The 17,656-nt window shown below is 49.0% G+C and overlaps 1 protein-coding gene across 1 annotated transcript in view; it reads right to left on the bottom strand.

Moving 5' to 3' along the window:
- Window positions 1-17,656, bottom strand: part of LOC124722617 (tubulin beta chain-like) — a 109,366-nt gene that overhangs the window by 74,762 nt on the left and 16,948 nt on the right. Inside the window, exon 2 of the mRNA XM_047247753.1 lies at window positions 8,660-8,768. Within this exon, the coding sequence (XP_047103709.1) occupies window positions 8,660-8,768 (109 nt within the window). The remainder of the gene's footprint in view (window positions 1-8,659; window positions 8,769-17,656) is intronic.

Genomic DNA, 17,656 nt, shown 5'->3' with positions numbered 1-17,656 from the left:
AGCGTGTCTCGGGAGCTAGAGGAACGCCACCGAGACGCCCCCAGGTGGAGCAAGCGCAGACAGTCCTGAATCCGGTGGACCAGAGGATGCACAGGGTAAAGAGCTTGGAGACTGACGAGAGAGCTGAGAGAATCTGAGCAGATTACGTACTGTATCCGCTGATGGCGGCGGATGTAGTGGACAGCCTGGAGAACAGCGTAAAGCTCCGCAGTATAAACCGAACACTGGTCGGGAAGCCGAAAGTGATTTGGGGTGTCGCCAACAATATAGGCACTCCCTACACCTAACGATGTTTTCGAGCCGTCGGTGTAAATAAATGTGGCGTCCGTCATTTGTGCACATAGAGCAGCAAATGCCCGACGGTAGACAAATGTAGGGGTACCATCCTTGGCAAATTGACATAGGTCACGGAGCAAGTAGATCCGGGGACGGAGCCAAGGCGGTGCTGTACCCCAAGTTGTCAAGAGGGTTTTAGGAAAGCGGAAGGAAAGAGAATGGAGCAGTTGACGGAAGCGGACTCCCGGGGGTAGTAGGGAGGAGGAGCGGCCTGCATACCCTACATCGAAGGAGGCGTCGAAAAAAAGGTCATGGGCTGGATTAGCAGGCATGGAAGAAAGATGGCTAGCATAACGACTCAGAAGAACTGCTCGCCGATTGGACAGCGGAGGTTCAGCAGTCTCAGCATAAAGGCTTTCCACAGGGCTGGTGTAAAAAGCTCCAGACACTAAACGTAATCCACGGTGGTGGATAGAGTCCAGACGCCGAAGAATAGACGGCCGAGCAGAGGAGTAGACTATGCTTCCATAATCCAATTTCGAGCGCACTAAGGCGCGATAGAGGCGGAGAAGGACCACTCTGTCCGCTCCCCAGGAGGTACCATTCAAGACACGGAGGGTGTTAAGGGAACGCAGACAGCGAGCCGAAAGATAGGAAACGTGGGAGGACCAGCACAGTTTTCTGTCAAACATAAGACCCAAGAATTTAGCGACGTCGGAAAACGGAAGGTTGACAGGACCTAGATGTAAGGAGGGCGGAAGAAACTCCTTACGTCGCCAAAAATTAACACAAACGGTCTTACTGGGTGAGAAACGGAAGCCGGTTTCGATGCTCCACGAGTGGAGGCGATCGAGACATCCTTGAAGACGTCTTTCAAGCAGGCTGGTCCGTTGAGAGCTGTAGTAGATCGCAAAATCGTCCACAAAGAGGGAGCCCGAGACATCAGGAAGGAGACAATCCATAATTGGATTAATGGCGATGGCAAACAGTACAACACTCAGCACGGAGCCCTGGGGTACCCCGTTTTCTTGGGAGAAAGTACAGGAGAGAGTAGTGTTCACCAGCACCCTTAATGTGCGCTCTGCCATAAATTCGCGAAGAAATAGGGGCAGCCGGCCTCGAAAGCCCCAAGAGAACAGTGTGCGGAGGATGCCTGTCCTCCAACAGGTATCGTATGCTCTCTCCAGATCAAAAAATATTGCTAACGTTTGGCGTTTTCGGAGAAAATTGTTCATGATGTAAGTGGAGAGAGCAACAAGATGGTCAACTGCAGAACGATGCTTTCGGAATCCGCATTGGGCTGGTGTTAAAAGATTGCGGGATTCCAGCCACCAAGCTAAACGGTAATTCACCATACGCTCCAAAACCTTACAGACACTACTCGTGAGAGAAATGGGGCGATAGCTAGAGGGGAGATGTTTGTCCTTTCCAGGTTTCGGAACGGGAACGACAATAGCTTCCCGCCATCGTCTGGGAAAGGTACTGTCGGTCCAAATTCGATTATAAAGGCGAAGGAGGTAACGCAGACTATGGGTTGATAAATGCAACAACATTTGGACATGGATACCATCCGGTCCTGGGGCGGAGGAGCGAGAAGAAGAGAGGGCATGTTGGAGTTCCCGCATGGAGAAAACAGTATTGTAGCTTTCGTGATTTTGAGAGGAAAAAGCAAGACGTCGCACTTCCGCTGCTCGTTTCTTGGGGAGAAACGCTGGCGGGTAATTTGAAGAGCTCGAAATCTCAGCAAAGTGCTGACCCAATGACTTAGAAATTGCGACGGGGTCCACTAAGGTATCATGCGCGACAGTGAGCCCAGAGACCGGGGAGAAACTAGGCGCGCCTGAGAACCGTCGAAGCCGACTCCAAACTTCCGAGGAGGGAGTGAAGGTGTTAAATGAGCTAATAAAGAATTTCCAGCTTGCCTTCTTGCTATCGCGGATGACGCGACGGCATCGCGCACGGAGCTGCTTATATCGGATACAGTTGGCCAAAGTTGGATGGTGACGGAAAATGCGAAGAGCACGTCGCCGCTCACGTATTGCGTCACGGCATGCCTCGTTCCACCAAGGAACTGGAGGGCGCCGGGGAAATTCGGATGTGCGTGGTATTGAACGTTCCGCAGCTGTAAGAATAACGTCGGTCAGATGTGTGACCTCATCGTCGACGCTGGGAAAGCGACGGTCATCGAATGTCGCTAGAGACGAAAAATGTGTCCAATCGGCTTGGGCAAACTTCCAGCGTCGCGAGCGCATATATGGCAGTTGAGGCTGCAGTCTAAGAACACATGGAAAGTGGTCACTCGAGTGTGTATCATCAAGGGCGAACCATTCAAAGCGCCGAGCTAGCGGAACAGTACCGACCGCAAGGTCCAAATGAGATAAATTTGTCGTGGAGACAGACAAAAATGTGGGGACCCCAGTGTTGAGGCAAACTAGATCCGCTTGGTGGAAGACGTCTAGCAATAGTGAGCCACGTGGGCAAGGATGTGGAGATCCCCAAAGCGGGTGGTGGGCATTTAAGTCCCCAACCAGCAAATAGGGGGGTGGAAGCTGACCAAGAAGATGAAGGAGATCAGCTCGTGCCACTGGTGTGGACGATGGAATGTGTACCGTACAAAGAGAGAACGTGTATCCAGAAAGGGAAAGACGGACGGCGACAGCTTGGAATGAACTGTTTAAGGGGATTGGGTGATAATGGAGAGTATCATGGAGAAGAATCATGAGTCCTCCATGGGCTGGAGTGCCTTCAACAGAGGGGAGGTCATATCGGACAGACTGAAAATGAGGGAGAACAAAGCGGTCATGGGGACGCAGCTTTGTTTCCTGAAGACAGAAGATGACCGGCGAGTAGGATCGTAAGAGGATCGACAATTCATCCCTATTGGCTCGAATGCCGCGGATATTCCAGTGAATAATGGACATGGGGTGAACAGAAAATGGAGGAATGTGACCAAGGGTGCTGTCAACGACTGCTCAGAGCTTGCGACTGACAGCATGGAATGGCATTCAGTCCTGATCCATAGGTTGGTCAGGAGCAGCTCCTGCCACCAGCGATAGGCCGGTTGACCGGCCACCAGCAGTGCGCCTCGGCGACACAGAAGACGGCCGAGGGCGATTTCCGCCAGGTGGTGCTGTAGATGGGACACGCCTTGGCGGAGAAGGAGAGGAACTGTGTTTCTTCGTAGCCTTCTTGGAAGAATGATGTTTAGATGAAGGAGGAACCGATGGTTGTGAAGTTGCGGTACGTGAAAACTCTTCACGAGTATGCTCTTTTTCGAAGACTTGGCGTCTGACTTTTGGGCTCGAGATTTAGCAGAACCCGACGAAGGGTGAGCCATAGAGTGGGCAGGCGAAAGTGGTGAGGTTGAACGGGCGAGCTTTGCGCTAGCAGATCTGACGACCGTGGTACTAAAGGTGAGGTCGCAAGTCTGTGTGGCCGCCTCCTTTGTAGGCCGAGGAGAAGCAAGGACAGTGCTGTATTTTCCTGTCTGAGGCACGGTGGGCTGTCGACTGGCGAATAATTTTCGAGCAGCAAAGGTCGACACCTTTTCCTTCACTCTTATTTCCTGGATGAGCTTTTCGTCCTTAAAAACGGGGCAATCTCGAGAGGAAGCAGCGTGGTCACCCATACAGTTGATGCAGCGAGGGGATGGAGGTGGACAAGCACCCTCATGGGCATCCTTGCCACACAACACATTTGGCCGGATTGGAACAGGACTGGCTGGTGTGATTGAACCGCTGACATCGATAGCAACGCGTAGGGTTTGGGACGTAGGGGCGAACGGAAATTATCTCATAGCCTGCTTTGATTTTCGATGGGAGTTGAACTTTGTCAAATGTCAAGAAGACAGTGCGGGTTGGAATGATGTTCGTGTCAACCCTTTTCATAACCCTATGAACAGCCGTTACGCCCTGGTCAGACAGGTAGTGCTGAATTTCTTCGTCAGACAATCCATCGAGGGAGCGTGTATAAACGACTCCACAGGAGGAATTTAAGGTACGGTGTGGTTCCACCCGGACAGGGAAGGTGTGGAGCAGAGAAGTACGCAGCAATTTTTGAGCCTGGAGGGCACTGTGTGTTTCTAACAACAGGGTGCCATTCCGTAATCTGGAACAAGACTTTACAGGACCTGCAATTGCGTCGACACCTTTCTGAATAATGAAAGGGTTGACCGTGGAGAAGTCGTGATCTTCGTCAGACCGAGAAACAACAAGGAACTGTGGCAACGATGGAAGAACCGTCTGTGGCTGAGACTCAGTGCACTTACGTTTGTGAGCAGACATAGTGGAAGGTGAGGAAACCATTGCGCAAGAATCCCCCATGATTACCGGCGTCTCCGATGGCGCGCTCCTCCTTTGTGGGGGCCCTCACCGAGTGCACACCCGCCTTAGGTGATTGTTCACACCTCAGGTCACACCTCCCGACAAACGGACGGAGGGACCAATCGGCACTTTCGGAAGGTATCAGCTCGGGTAATCACCCCTCCTTGGGCCTGGCCGTTACCAGGGGGTACGTACGTGTCCTACCTGTCTACCCGGGGTGGGGAATTACGCGTTACCCCGTCACCGGCTACGCATGGAAGTGCGTGGGTCGGCCTTCAGACGCGCACAGGGAGGAAAAGAGAGAAAGGGAAAAGAAAGAAGAGGGGGTCTCAAACGCCGCAGCGGAGAAAAGGGCAAGGAGAAGAGGGAAGGAAAAGAGAAGGACAGAGGAAGGACGAGGACTTGCAAGTGTAGAAAGCAAGGAATTTGGAACAGTTTCGAGCGTCCATCTCCGGACGTAGGCACAAACCATACTCCCAGAGGGGGAGAAAGGGAAGGAAAGAGCCAGAGGTGAGGGGGGGGGGGGCGAAGATGGGGGACGGGGAAGGATGCGGAAAGGGAAGGGAAGGGAAGGGAAGGGAAGGTATGCAGCCCGGAAAGGAAGGAGGGCCATATTAGCTCGGGGTCCCGTGCTCGCTACGCACGTGTCCACAAAAGAGTTGTGGACCCCCTGGGGGGGTATGTTCAGTGTGATGGATGACTATTTTCACACCATTAGTTAGGTCGTGGAACTGGCCTACATACATGAATGGCAGAAAGGGGATCCTTACCTTGACTCGTTATAGGTATTAGCTTATATCATGACGTCGAATTCACCACATACGATTGCCTTAGGTGTGTCGGTGGGTTGCATTGTGACCTTGTCTTTGAACTGTGTTTCACTATTAGTGCAGATTGCCTATTCAGCTGGCCCTGGCCCAATACCCACCTTCCTATATACTCTAGCGTCCGTAGGTATCATGGGAGATGCCTATAGTCTAAAATATATTTTTACTCGTTTTTCGACCGATTTAGCGAGAGTTCCTGCCGGTATCACAGGGTATACATTCAGCTCATGCTGTTCGTCATTTGTTTAAACTACTTCACGCCATCAACAGGTGGCAGCAGCAGTAGCAGCATCAGGAAAGTGAGTGTTACAATGGCATGCAGCATGTCGGGAATATAAAAAAGGTAAGTATTCTTATCCTTTGCAATTTCACACATTTAGGATATCTGTATTCGCAAATGGTTCATTTAACCTGTAAATATCTCTACCAAGAAACTACTCTTCATGAACAAAATGTTCTCCTTAATTGCAGGTATCATCCCTGATGCCTCGGGACTATTACTATAGATCTCCTGTCATTGTTTCTTGGTTATAGTGGCGCGTGTGTTTGTATCTTCATTTTTTGCTGAATGTTGTTCTGTTTGCTGTCGTTATCTTGTATTAAATTGTGTGTTTCTGTTACATGTAAATATATTGGATATTTATTGTGTTACTTTAATGAAAATAATGAACCCAGTAATCCCAGTTTTCCTTACTGTAGGCCTAACTGATGAACTTTTGGCAATCGAAGACCCAAATATTTCTCACTTTGATTTGTCTGAAGATGAGCGTGATATAGCTGTCAGATCACTAACTCCAGCAGCTGATGAGTCTTCATCCGAATCAGATAACAACTGAGTACCTTTGAGTGAGATTCAACAGAGGTGCAAAATGGAGACATGACAGTAAGCGGTTGCTAGATACAAATTTTTATGTCATATTTAACGTATAGTTTGAAAAGGTTACGTTATTTTACTTTAATTTCTAGGTTTAATCCTGAAGTACCAGAATTTGCAACACCTGAAATTCCAACTGTGAAGTCACCATTTCAATATTTCACGCAATATATTGACCAAAGATTTGATGATATGGCTTATTAAATAAATTTACATCATGTTACACTAACAGTAAAGTCAATGGCCGGTATTGGAGCAGAATTAAAGTTTTGAGTGGTTAGTATGCTGATTGCATTACTGGGGCTCCCTAGATTGAGAATGTGTTGGGGAAAGAAGAACACATCCAATGATTGCAGATACATGTTTTACCTGGTAAGAAATAATCTGAAACTGGTTAATGATAATGCTGTATCAGAGAAAATCAAACAAAGTGGTAGTTACTCCTTGACCGACTAAGAAATGCATTTTGAAATCATACCCGACCAACTCATGCACGTATAGATGAGCAGATGATACAGTTTACAGGTCAAGTAGGAAAGAGACATGAAACTTCCTGGCAGATTAGAACTGTGTACCCGACCGAGACTCGAACTCGGGACCTTTGCCTTTCGCGGGCAAGTGCTTTACCATCTGAGCTACCGAAGCACGACTCGCGCCCGGTCCTCACAGGCAGAACTAAAGCTGTGAGGACCAGGCGTGAGTCATGCTTCGGTAGCTCAGATGGTAGAGCAGTTGCCCGCGAAAGGTAAAGGTCCCGAGTTCGAGTCTCGGTCGGGCACACAGTTTTAATCCGCCAGGAAGTTTCAAAAATAGGATTATTTTATATGTTAAAATTTTTGTCTTAACGCTCATATGTATTATATTACTTTGTATTAACTTAGGCCGCGGGTATCACATATGATTCATTAATTAATCATTTTACTCATTGCTTAGTGTCTTGACCTCATTTCCTCATTCATTCTTACGCAGTTGAAACTTCATACAGATGTCTCCATCCACAGCGATCTTCGATATGATACCAACTGAAAAAACCTTAAAAGTATGGAAAAATGAAAAAATTTCCTCCGTATTTTTGTCTTATTTGTGTCCTTATCGCTTGTGAATATCAGCTTCAATAAAATCAAACCTTGGAACAACAATCAGGACTCTAGAGGCTACAGCAGGCAGACCTGTCAGCACATTTAGACAAATGCAGGATGACATTTATTGAACTATATGAAATGCAATCGTCATAACTTCTGAACAGTTTACGTCAGGACGTTAAAACTGCACGATTGTACATGGGGCATGATGGGAATTAGGATGATCTGGTTTAGAGACGAAGCCCACTTTCATTTGGATGGGTTCGTCAATAAGCAAAATTGGCTCATTTGGGGGACTGACAATCCGCATTTCGCGATTGGGAAGTCTCTTTACCTTTAACGGGTGCCTGTGTGGTGTGCAATGTCCAGTCACGGAATAATCTGTGCGATATTTCTTGATGGCACGGCGACTACCGAACGGTACGTGAAGGTTTTACAAGATGATTTCATCCCTATTACCCAAAGTGATCCTGATTTCGACAAGATGTGGGTCGTGCAAGACTGAGCTTGACCCCATCGAAGCAGTAGTGTATTTGATGTCCTGGAGGAGCACTTTGGGCACCGCAGTCTGGCTCTGGGGTACCCAGAGGCCACTGGTATGGGCCTAGATTGGCCGCCATATGCTCCGGATCTGAACACATGTGACTTCTTTTTGTGGGATTGTATTCAACACAAGATGTACAGCAATAATTCCGAAACCTTTACTGAGCTGAAAACAGTCATTCAGGAGGTCGGTCATCGACAGCATCGATGTTCCGACACGTCAGCGGGTCATGCAGAATTTCGCTATTCGTCTGAGCCGCATCATCGCCAATGATGGCAGGCATATCGGACATATAACACCTTAGAATATCTGTAGTGACACGTACATGGTGAATGAAGTGTGCATGCCGTAGTTTCTAACTATTTTTTTTTTCATATAGTTCAGTAATTGTCACCCTGAATCAGCTCTATACTGCCACATCTAATTAGATCTCGCCTGCAGATAAGTGATTTGCTGTCTTTTCGCCTTTCCAGCAAAAGCAGCACCGACGTCAATTTCATGCACGTATTGATGGTTCCCACGTCACAAACAGTGCCCTCATTAAGCCCCTGTAGGGCGTGCTAAAACCTTCGATAGAGTCTCTATCCACTGAAGTGGATATTTTCCGTATGTCTTCTGAAACCCTGGAGTTACTGATATATCCCTACACATGCTGCCCCCTCGTTACATCGAAGAATTTATAATTTTCATTGTGCTATACCTGGTATCGGCTGCTAAAAAATCTAAAAACTCACCTGAGGCCTCATTGTAGTAAACAGTGATGCGCTCCAGCTGCAGGTCGGAGTTACCGATGTAGACACCATTGGAGTCTATGCCATGCTCTCCAGATATCGTTTCCCAGAACTGAAATACGGGCAAAACACGTCACACTGTAAAAATTGTCATAAGTAACGGCTTGATTTTACCACATTTACACTTGCTTTCACATCTATGTATATAATTTGCGGGCCATGGAGTGGTACGTGGCGGAGAACAGAGACTAGAGACTATGCCCGTCATTTGGCCCTTGTTTGCACCTGTAGAGGAACTGTCGATACAGGCCCATACAGTAATTTAACTCAGTTACCTTGCCAATGAAGAGAAGAAGCACAGTTATTTCGATAGCTGCATCACGATGTCAAACACGTGGAAAGTTGCTAGTACATTTGTCAGTCAATTCCCCCCACCAAATTAGACTGTGAAATAATAATTAGTTTCCATCATTGCATCAGTGTCTAAACTTTCATCGGCGCGCCTTCTGCTGAGCAGAAATTTCTCACGAGATACTTAAGAGCACCTCCACACCTACAGAAGTACTCATTAAGTGTCTAGACGTTGTGTAGTAGAGGGTATATCGAGTATCACTATTTTCTACCCTCCTCCCACTCTACTCTGTTCTCAGATGGTGAACGTCAAGAAAGATCTGTAGCAAAATCATTACGATTGAATGAGCAAGGAACAGGCTGGAGGGTAGAAGAGCAAAATAAAAGACACATGAATAACAGATCGTTTAGGAAAGTATGTCACAGTGTCTTTTAACTTAGAGGGGAGAGGGGAGAGAGAAAATGGGAACGGAAAGGATATTTTCAGAACGAAGAATCAGTAACCAAATGGGGATTTAAAAGAACTATTTCATAGGTACCAGTAGGATTGATAGAGAAAGGTAAGGAAAAAAGTGAGACGTGAGGCAGACATTACAAGAAAATATAATTTCAACGAAAACTGATTTTTTTATTAATCTTCGGAGGATGGAGTGACAGGCAAGTGAGACGAGAGTGTAAGAGAAAGAGGTGGGAGTGGAAATTCAAGGTGAGTAAATATTAGAAGATATCTTTTGCATTGTTTATGGAGGATAGTCATAGATGTCTACTTCATCCCAGGCTTCAAGAATGCAGTCTCAATGGGCATTAGCTGTAGCCAATTGGTATCTTAGTTATCTGACAGTGATTAAGCTACCTCAGCACACAGTTTCTCCATGCGATTCGAATCGGCAGGTAGTGTGGTTGAGAGTCCGTAACGTTAATGCACATGTTGGACAGCTGTTGCCGAACGAATGTGGTTTATGCAAAAGACGATCTTGTAATGTGAATTCTCGTTCACTGTTTAGTATTTGCATTGAAGACAGTATCAATTGCGTCAACATATTTGTTTTCAACAGTTCCCTCAATTCTGAATCACTCTTAGCACCTTCCCAGAAACCCATCCCTAGCTTGAGACAGATAGCCACCAACTCCTTGTAGTTCCTACGTATTCTTCACGATGTCTAGTCCGTAGCGGTCTATAAATTATTCTTTGATCGTCTTAGCTGCTGGAAAACACCTTCTGCGCAATGAAAATTACGTTTCCCCAAGCCGCATTCAGATGGAGCTCCGCGAATGAGAGCCGGTATAAAGCATTTTCCTGACTGATTCCTATTTTACAGCGTATCTTCGTGGGTGCACGCTGACAACCCAAGACTCGGGTTTCAGGAAATGGTCTAGAAACTAAGTACTATGAACCAGTCCCACATAAAACAAACTTATGGATCTAATCAGCAAATGCCTTTACAAACAATGCTACTATAACCCAAGTCTCTGAGTCATGTCACGCATAATATCCTCAGTCGAGATGATACACTTTTCCTTTGACGGTACAATGTTATTGTTTATGGTCTTGTGCTTAAGGGGCTAAACAACGGGGCCACCCGTCCCTCCTCACTACGAGAGAAACATTTCATAGGTAAGAATCGAAAACAATGGTGACTAGGCTGCTCAAACTAAACGAGCAAGTCAAAGAGTTTAAAACGTCGTGACAGTAATTCTACCAAAACAGGTAAAAGAAAAGAGAGAAACCACTTAGCATCTTGCACAAGGGGGACTAAGAGCACAAAAAGGTGAGGGGGGAAGAAAGGAATCTGTTGGTTGGTTGGTTGTTTGAGGTTTAAGGGACCAAACAGCAAGGTCATCAGTCCCTTGTTTCAAATGTGGTCCATTCCGGCAATGTGACATCTCAGGAAAGTCAGAACAATAAAAGGGAAAAGGCTAAAATCTTAAAGCAGCAGTCATGTTGTCAATGGTAAAAACAAAACGAGGGAAGTTAGCAAGAGAACGAACCCAACGCTATGCTGAAGCAGCATAGGCAAGACCACCTGTGACTTAAAAGGTACAACCGCTATAATGTAGAAGTACGTATGGGAAAAGGAGACTAACCAATCCTAAAAAAAAAGGTAAAACCAGAGTAAAAGGGGAAGAAAAGAGGATTTCGGTCAGGGAGGTGAATCGGGAATCTCCGAACACTGCTTACAGTGGGAGACGCCCAACACTCACCGCCCTGCCCCAATACCAGAGAGAGATTAAAAACCTTAAAACTGAGAATAAAAACCACTTTCCCGGAGGAAACCGAGAACCAGAGAGACCATCCGGGAATCGTCAGCCAACATCAAAGGTAAAGTGTGGGGGAGTCTGTACTTAGCATGCTGAGCCAAAAGAAGGGGGCATTCAACCAACATGTGGGCTACTGACTGGAAGGCTCCACAACCACAAAGTGGGGGTGGCTCATCACGCAAAAGAAAACCATGGGTCAGCCTGGTATGGCCAATGCCGAGACGACAGTGTGGTCGAGTCCTTTCGGGAGAGGCGAAAGGAAGAACGCCACGGGTCTGGTGTCACCTTAATCGCACGAAGTTTATTAGACAGGGGAGTAGCCTCCCAAGAATTGGCCCATGACTGCGCGAAGTGGGATTTGATGTGAAGCCGTAAATCCGCTGCAGGAGAGGTTACAGAAAACGGGGGGGGTAAGTGACTGCTCCCCCAGCCAAACGATCAGCGAGCTCATTAACTGGGATACCCACATGGCCAGGGACCCAAAGGAAGTCAATGGAACAAGTAGCACGGTGAATATCAGCGAGATGGTCATGGATGGCAGAGACCAAGGGATGGCGCGAAAAACACCGGTCAATAGCAAGAAGGCCACTCAATGAGTCCGTACATAACAAAACGCGGTTGTGTTGGGACTGTTTAATAAAGGTAAGGGCCTGGGAAATTGCCATCAATTCCACAGTAAACACCCCACATGTAGGTGGCAGCAGATCATTTTCCGTTCCGACAGAGGACGTGAAGGCATACTCCACATCAGCAGATTTAGAGCCATCAGCGTAAAAAACAACAGCATTCCGAAACTCCCATAAAATTTGGCGGAAAAAGGAACGGAAAACCACCGGGTGAATGGAATCTTTTGGACCTCGGCGGATATCCATCCGAATTCGAGGCCGAGGAACTAACCAAGGGTGGGTGGAGGGGAGGGGAGGGGAGGGAGCGAGGAAGGCAGGACAAAGAAGGAAGCTGGAAATCACGGCAAAGAGAGGCAAGACTGAGCCCAACCGGTAAACCCGCCCGAGGGTGGGAGTCGGGTGGGCGACGTCCATGGTCTGGGAACAGGATAGAATAGGAAGCATGAGTGAGAGAGGAACGGATAGCGAGTGCATAAGACACCAGAAGCTGGGACTGCCGAACAGAAAGGGGGAGGGGGATCCCAGCTTCAACCAGGAGACTATCAACAGGGCTAGTAGGGAAGGCACCGGTGGCCAAACGGATACCACGATGGTGGACTGGATCCAGCACATGCAGTGTGGAAGGAGCAGCTGAACCGAAACTTGACAACCATAGTCCAAGCGAGACAGAACTACAGCACGATAAAGACTGAGAAGGAGGGAACGGTCCGCACCCCAAGAGGTTGGTTGGTTGTTTTGGGGAAGGAGACCAGACAGCGTGGTCATCGGTCTCATCGGATTAGGGAAGGATGGGGAAGGAAGTCGGCCGTGCCCTTTCAGAGGAACCATCCCGGCATTTGCCTGGAGTGATTTAGGGAAATCACGGAAAACCTAAATCAGGATGGCCGGACGCGGGATTGAACCGTCGTCCTCCCGAATGCAAGTCCAGTGTCTAACCACTGCGCCACCTCGCTCGGTACCCCAAGAGGAGTGGGCAAGGAAGCGAAGGACATTGAGTTTATGGAAACATCCTACCTTCAGATGTCTGATATGGGGCAGCCAAGTGAGCTTGTTGTCAAAAAGAAGACCCAGGAAACGAAACTGTGGGACCACAGGCAATCGTTGGGCATCGAGATAGAGCTCTGGATCAGGGTGGATCGTAGTACGGCGACAGAAGTGGACCACTCGCGATTTTAGAGGAGATAATTGAAACCCGTGTGAGAGGGTCCATGCAGTGGCACGCCGTATAGCTCCCTGGAGCTGCCACTCTGCAGATGCCATCGAAGAGGAACTAACCCAAATGCAGAAATCATCCACATACAGGGCAGGGACGACCAAAGGACCGACAGAGGCCACAAGTCCATCGATAGCAATGAGGAAAAGAAGGACACTCACTCAAGACAGAACCCTGTGGGATGCCGTCTCCTGGGTCCGTGGAGAACTAAAAACAGTACCAACTCGAACTCTGAATGACCGATGGAACAGGAACTGGCGGATAAAAATCGGGAGCGGGTCCCGAAGACCCCACTGGTGAAGGGTAAGTAAGATGTGATGGCGCCAGGCCGTGTCATAGGCCTTGCGAAGGTCAAAAAACACTACAACCAAATGGCGGTGCTGGGAAAAAGCCTGCCGAACTGCGGATTCCAAGCAAAGTAAATGATCGATTGGAGACCGTCCCTCTCGAAAGCCACACTGGTAAGGGGACAATAGATCCCGAGATTCGAGGACCCAATTGAGCCGACGGACTACCATCCGTTCAAGTAACTTACAAACAACATTGGTCAAACTAATTGGTGGATAGCTATCAACAGATATGGGGTTTTTACCAGGCTTAAGGACAGGAACCACAATGCTATCCCTCCACTGAGAAGGAAGTCACCCTGGAGCCAGATACGGTTAAACACCCAATGAACATGTTGCCGTTGTGGAGCACTGAGATGTTGAAGCAGTTGGTTATGAATGGAATGTGGGCCAGGGGCCATATCATGAGAAGATAGAGCAGAAAGAAATTCCCATTCAGTAAAAGGTTCGTTGTAAGATTCTGACTCACAAGGGGTAAAACATAAGGTGGAAGCTTCAGCCAGCTGTTTCTGGTGAAGGAACGCATCTGGATAGGAGGCTGATGCTGATGTCACTGCAAAATGGGTCGCAAGGTGTTCTGCAAGAACTAATGGGTCCATACAAAGGCCATCTGGGAGGTGAAGGCCTGGGAGGGTGGACTGCCGATGGCAACCTTGGAGAGAGCGAAGTGTAGCCCATACCCGTGACAGAGGGACAGTAGAACCAAGGGAAGAAACTAATCGTTCCCAACATATCCGCTTGCTCTGTTTGATTAAATAACGGGCATAAATGCGGAGGCGTTTAAAGGTAGTAAGGCTGGCTATGGATGGGTGCCTCTTAAAGTGTTGCAATGCTCGACGGCGATCACAGACGGCAATGGCCGTACTCCATCATGGGACTTGCAGGCGACGAAATGGTCCAGATGAGCGCGGGACAGCAAGGTTAGCAGCGCGAACAATCGCGTCATACACGTCACATAGGACATCATCAATACAACCCGAGAAAGAGTGAGAAAACACGACCTGTGCCGTGTATAGAGGCCAATCGGCGTGTTGGAAAGACCAACGAGGTAACCTGTCCATCAGGGAGCGGGAAGGGAGCGAGATAATCAACGGGAAATGGTCGCTATCACAAAGGTCGTCGTGTGGCGACCAGTGTAATGAAGGGAGGAGAGAGGGAGAAGAAAGAGAAAGATCAATGGCAGAAAATGTACCATGACCGGCACTGAAATTAAGAAGGCGCAAGTCGTGGTCTGCAAGAAATTGGTCTATAAGAAGACCTCGTCTAGATGGAAAGGCACTGCCCCACAAAGGATGATGAGCATTAAAATCCCCAAGGAGGAGTAAGGGAGGAGGAAGTTGCTGAAGAAGGGTGGTTAAGGCATCAGGTGTAAGAGTCCTGTCAGGAGGGAGATAAAGATTGCAAACTGTGACCGCAGAGTCTAGGTGGACCCTAACAGCAACCGCTTCCAATGTAGTTTGAAGAGGAATCCACGTGCTAGCAATGTCTGTACAGACCAACATGCAAACACCACCAGAAGCCCGCAGGGGTCCGACCAGATTTAGACAGAAAACACGGAACCCACAGAGGGTCGGTGAGTTATCAGTAAAATGAGATTCCTGGAGAACCACACAAGCTGCAGAGTAAGACGAAAGAAGGGTTTTCAATTCCAGAAGGTGACGATAGTATCCATTACAGTTCCATTCGAGAACTACAGAACGATGATTTAAATGGGGGCTGAACACGCTAAAGCCAGTCATACCGCCGGGTCCCCACCTGTCACCGACAAGGAGGGGGCGACATCCATGAACGACAGGTCAGAATCCGGTTGTAAAGTCTGGGAAGGGACCTCTGGTGACTCCAGAGGCTCTTTGTCCCGGGACTTATGTTTCTTCTTCTTTTCAGGCTGAGATCGAGGAGGGCTGTGTGGCATAAAGGAGCCAGCTGCAGCAAGATCAGGAACAGAAAGAGACCGGGCAACCTGGGGGCCGACAGACCGCGGCTCTCGCGGGCATCATGCGGCAGCAGACCTTTGGCCTGGAAGGTGCCGGGAAGGGGCATCCCAGGCGAGGCGCCCTTGACCGGCAGACGCCAAAGGAGTGGGACACTTCTCCGGCTGGGGAGGGGGAGCAGCGCTCAGAGCAGAAGGTGTGGGAGCCGCAGGGGAGTGGGGGAGGAGAGCGGTCCGGGTTGGGGGTAAGGAAGGGGGAGGAAGGGGTGAAGATGTAACCAAGGCGTAACTAGATGTCATGGACACAGGGCGAAGACGTGTATATCTCTTATGGGCCTCTGTGTAGGTTAAACGATTGAGGGACTTACACTCCTTTATCTTCTTTTCCTTCTTATATACTGGGCAATCTGGTGAACGTGGAGAATGGCTACCATGACAATTTACACACACAGGAGGAGGAACACAGGGACTCCCCTCATGGAGTGGACGTCCACAGTCACCACAGAGAGGGGCCTGTGAACAGCGGGAAGACGTGTCCAAAACGCAAGAACTTAAAACACCTCTAGGAGGTGGGATGTACAGCTTCACATCGCATCGATAAACCATAATCTTAACTTTCTCAGGGAGGGTATCCCCTTCAAAGGCCAGGATAAAGGCACCAGTATCAATGTGATTGTCTTAAGACCCTTCTGAACACGCCGAACAAAGTGAACACCCCGCCGTCCAAGATTGTCCCGAAGTTCCTCATCAGTTTGAAGGATGAGGTCCCTGTGAAAAATCACACCTTGTACCATATTTAGAGACTGGTGGGGGTAATGGACACAGGAATTGTGCCAGGATGTTTACAGGCATGAAGGGCCGCAGATTGGGCAGCTGAAGCTGTTTTCATCAGCAACGAACCTGACCGCATCTTGGTCAGGGAGTCCACTTCACCAAACTTGTCTTCTATGTGTTCCACAAAGAATAAAGGTGTGGTACTCGTGAAAGTATCTCCATCAGTCCCAGTGCAAACTAGGTAAAAGGGGAAAGGTTTCGCCCCTAGCTGACAGGCCTGACCTCCTTCCCAGGGGGATAGCCATGGAAGGGAAGGCCGAAGGGGCAAGAGAAGCAGCACTTGAAGAATCAGTTCCACGCAGAGAGACGGCCGCAGAAGAACGGCCAAAGTTCTGGACGCATATGCGTTTCATTTGCATAGTGTCCGCCCTGATACCACCCACTCCGATCAGGGGCTCTCCTCACGGGCGCCACACAGCCACAGCAAGAGCCGTCTGGCACAGCGGCCATTGCCGGGAGTTCCGATGCTCCAGGATGACGAGCAACCACTCCAAGGCATGCATGAGGAGGTCACAGCTCAGCAATCAGAAGTGTGATCCCTGTGTGTTCAGGGGGCTCAACCAAAAGGGTACATAGCGACCCCACCACACGGGTTGGCTACCGTGTTGGCTATGCACCCTAGCATCAGACAACGACGTGAAAGAAAAGGTGGAATGTACTAGGAGGGCACACGTCGGAGACACTAGGTAAGGTGCTCTTCCCCAAATGGCTCACACTACGGAGGAGAAATTTTGTAATGGAGGTCAAACCCCAGAGGGGGACCAAGGAATGCCAAAAGGAGGAGATGATTACGCAACAAAGCCAGAGTGTAAAACCAACAGAACCAGGAGGATAGCGGGGGCCAACATAAGCAAGGACACCAATAGAGGGAGAGGAGAGGGCGAGGGGAAAGGAGCATGGAGGGGAAAGGAGGGGAAGGGAAAGGAAATGCAGCCTGGGAGAGAAAGAAGGCTGCAATGGCTCGGGGCCCCGTGCTCGCCACGCACGTATCCACAAAAGAGTTGTGGACCCCCTGGGGGGAGCACGGAGGGGAATGGAGCATGGAGGGGAATGGAGCACGGAGGGGAATGGAGCACGGAGGGGAATGGAAATGCAGCCCTGGAGAGAAAGAAGGTTGCAATAGCTCGGGGCCCCATGGTTGCCACGCACGTATCCACAAAAGAGTTGTGGACCCCCTGGGGGGGGGGGGGGGGGGGGGGGAAGGAATCTGTGGTTGTGCAATGGGTACCCGCCAAAGGGGAAGGCAGTCGCCCCGACAACCGCTCTTAACATTGGAAGTGGAAGAGTATTATATGTTAGAATAAAATCAGCTCTCCCTCAGGAAATGCAAAACTTCGGCAGTGGTTGCACATCACCCATAAGCACCTTAGGTAGTGAGATAGGCAAGCTGAGACCGTGCTGCAGATCAACCAGAATGGTGCATCAAGAACATGCGCTATC

Source organism: Schistocerca piceifrons, chromosome X, assembly GCF_021461385.2.
Source record: "Schistocerca piceifrons isolate TAMUIC-IGC-003096 chromosome X, iqSchPice1.1, whole genome shotgun sequence".
NCBI classification, from domain to species: Eukaryota; Metazoa; Arthropoda; class Insecta; order Orthoptera; family Acrididae; genus Schistocerca; species Schistocerca piceifrons.
This window is presented reverse-complemented; position numbering and strand designations above follow the sequence as displayed.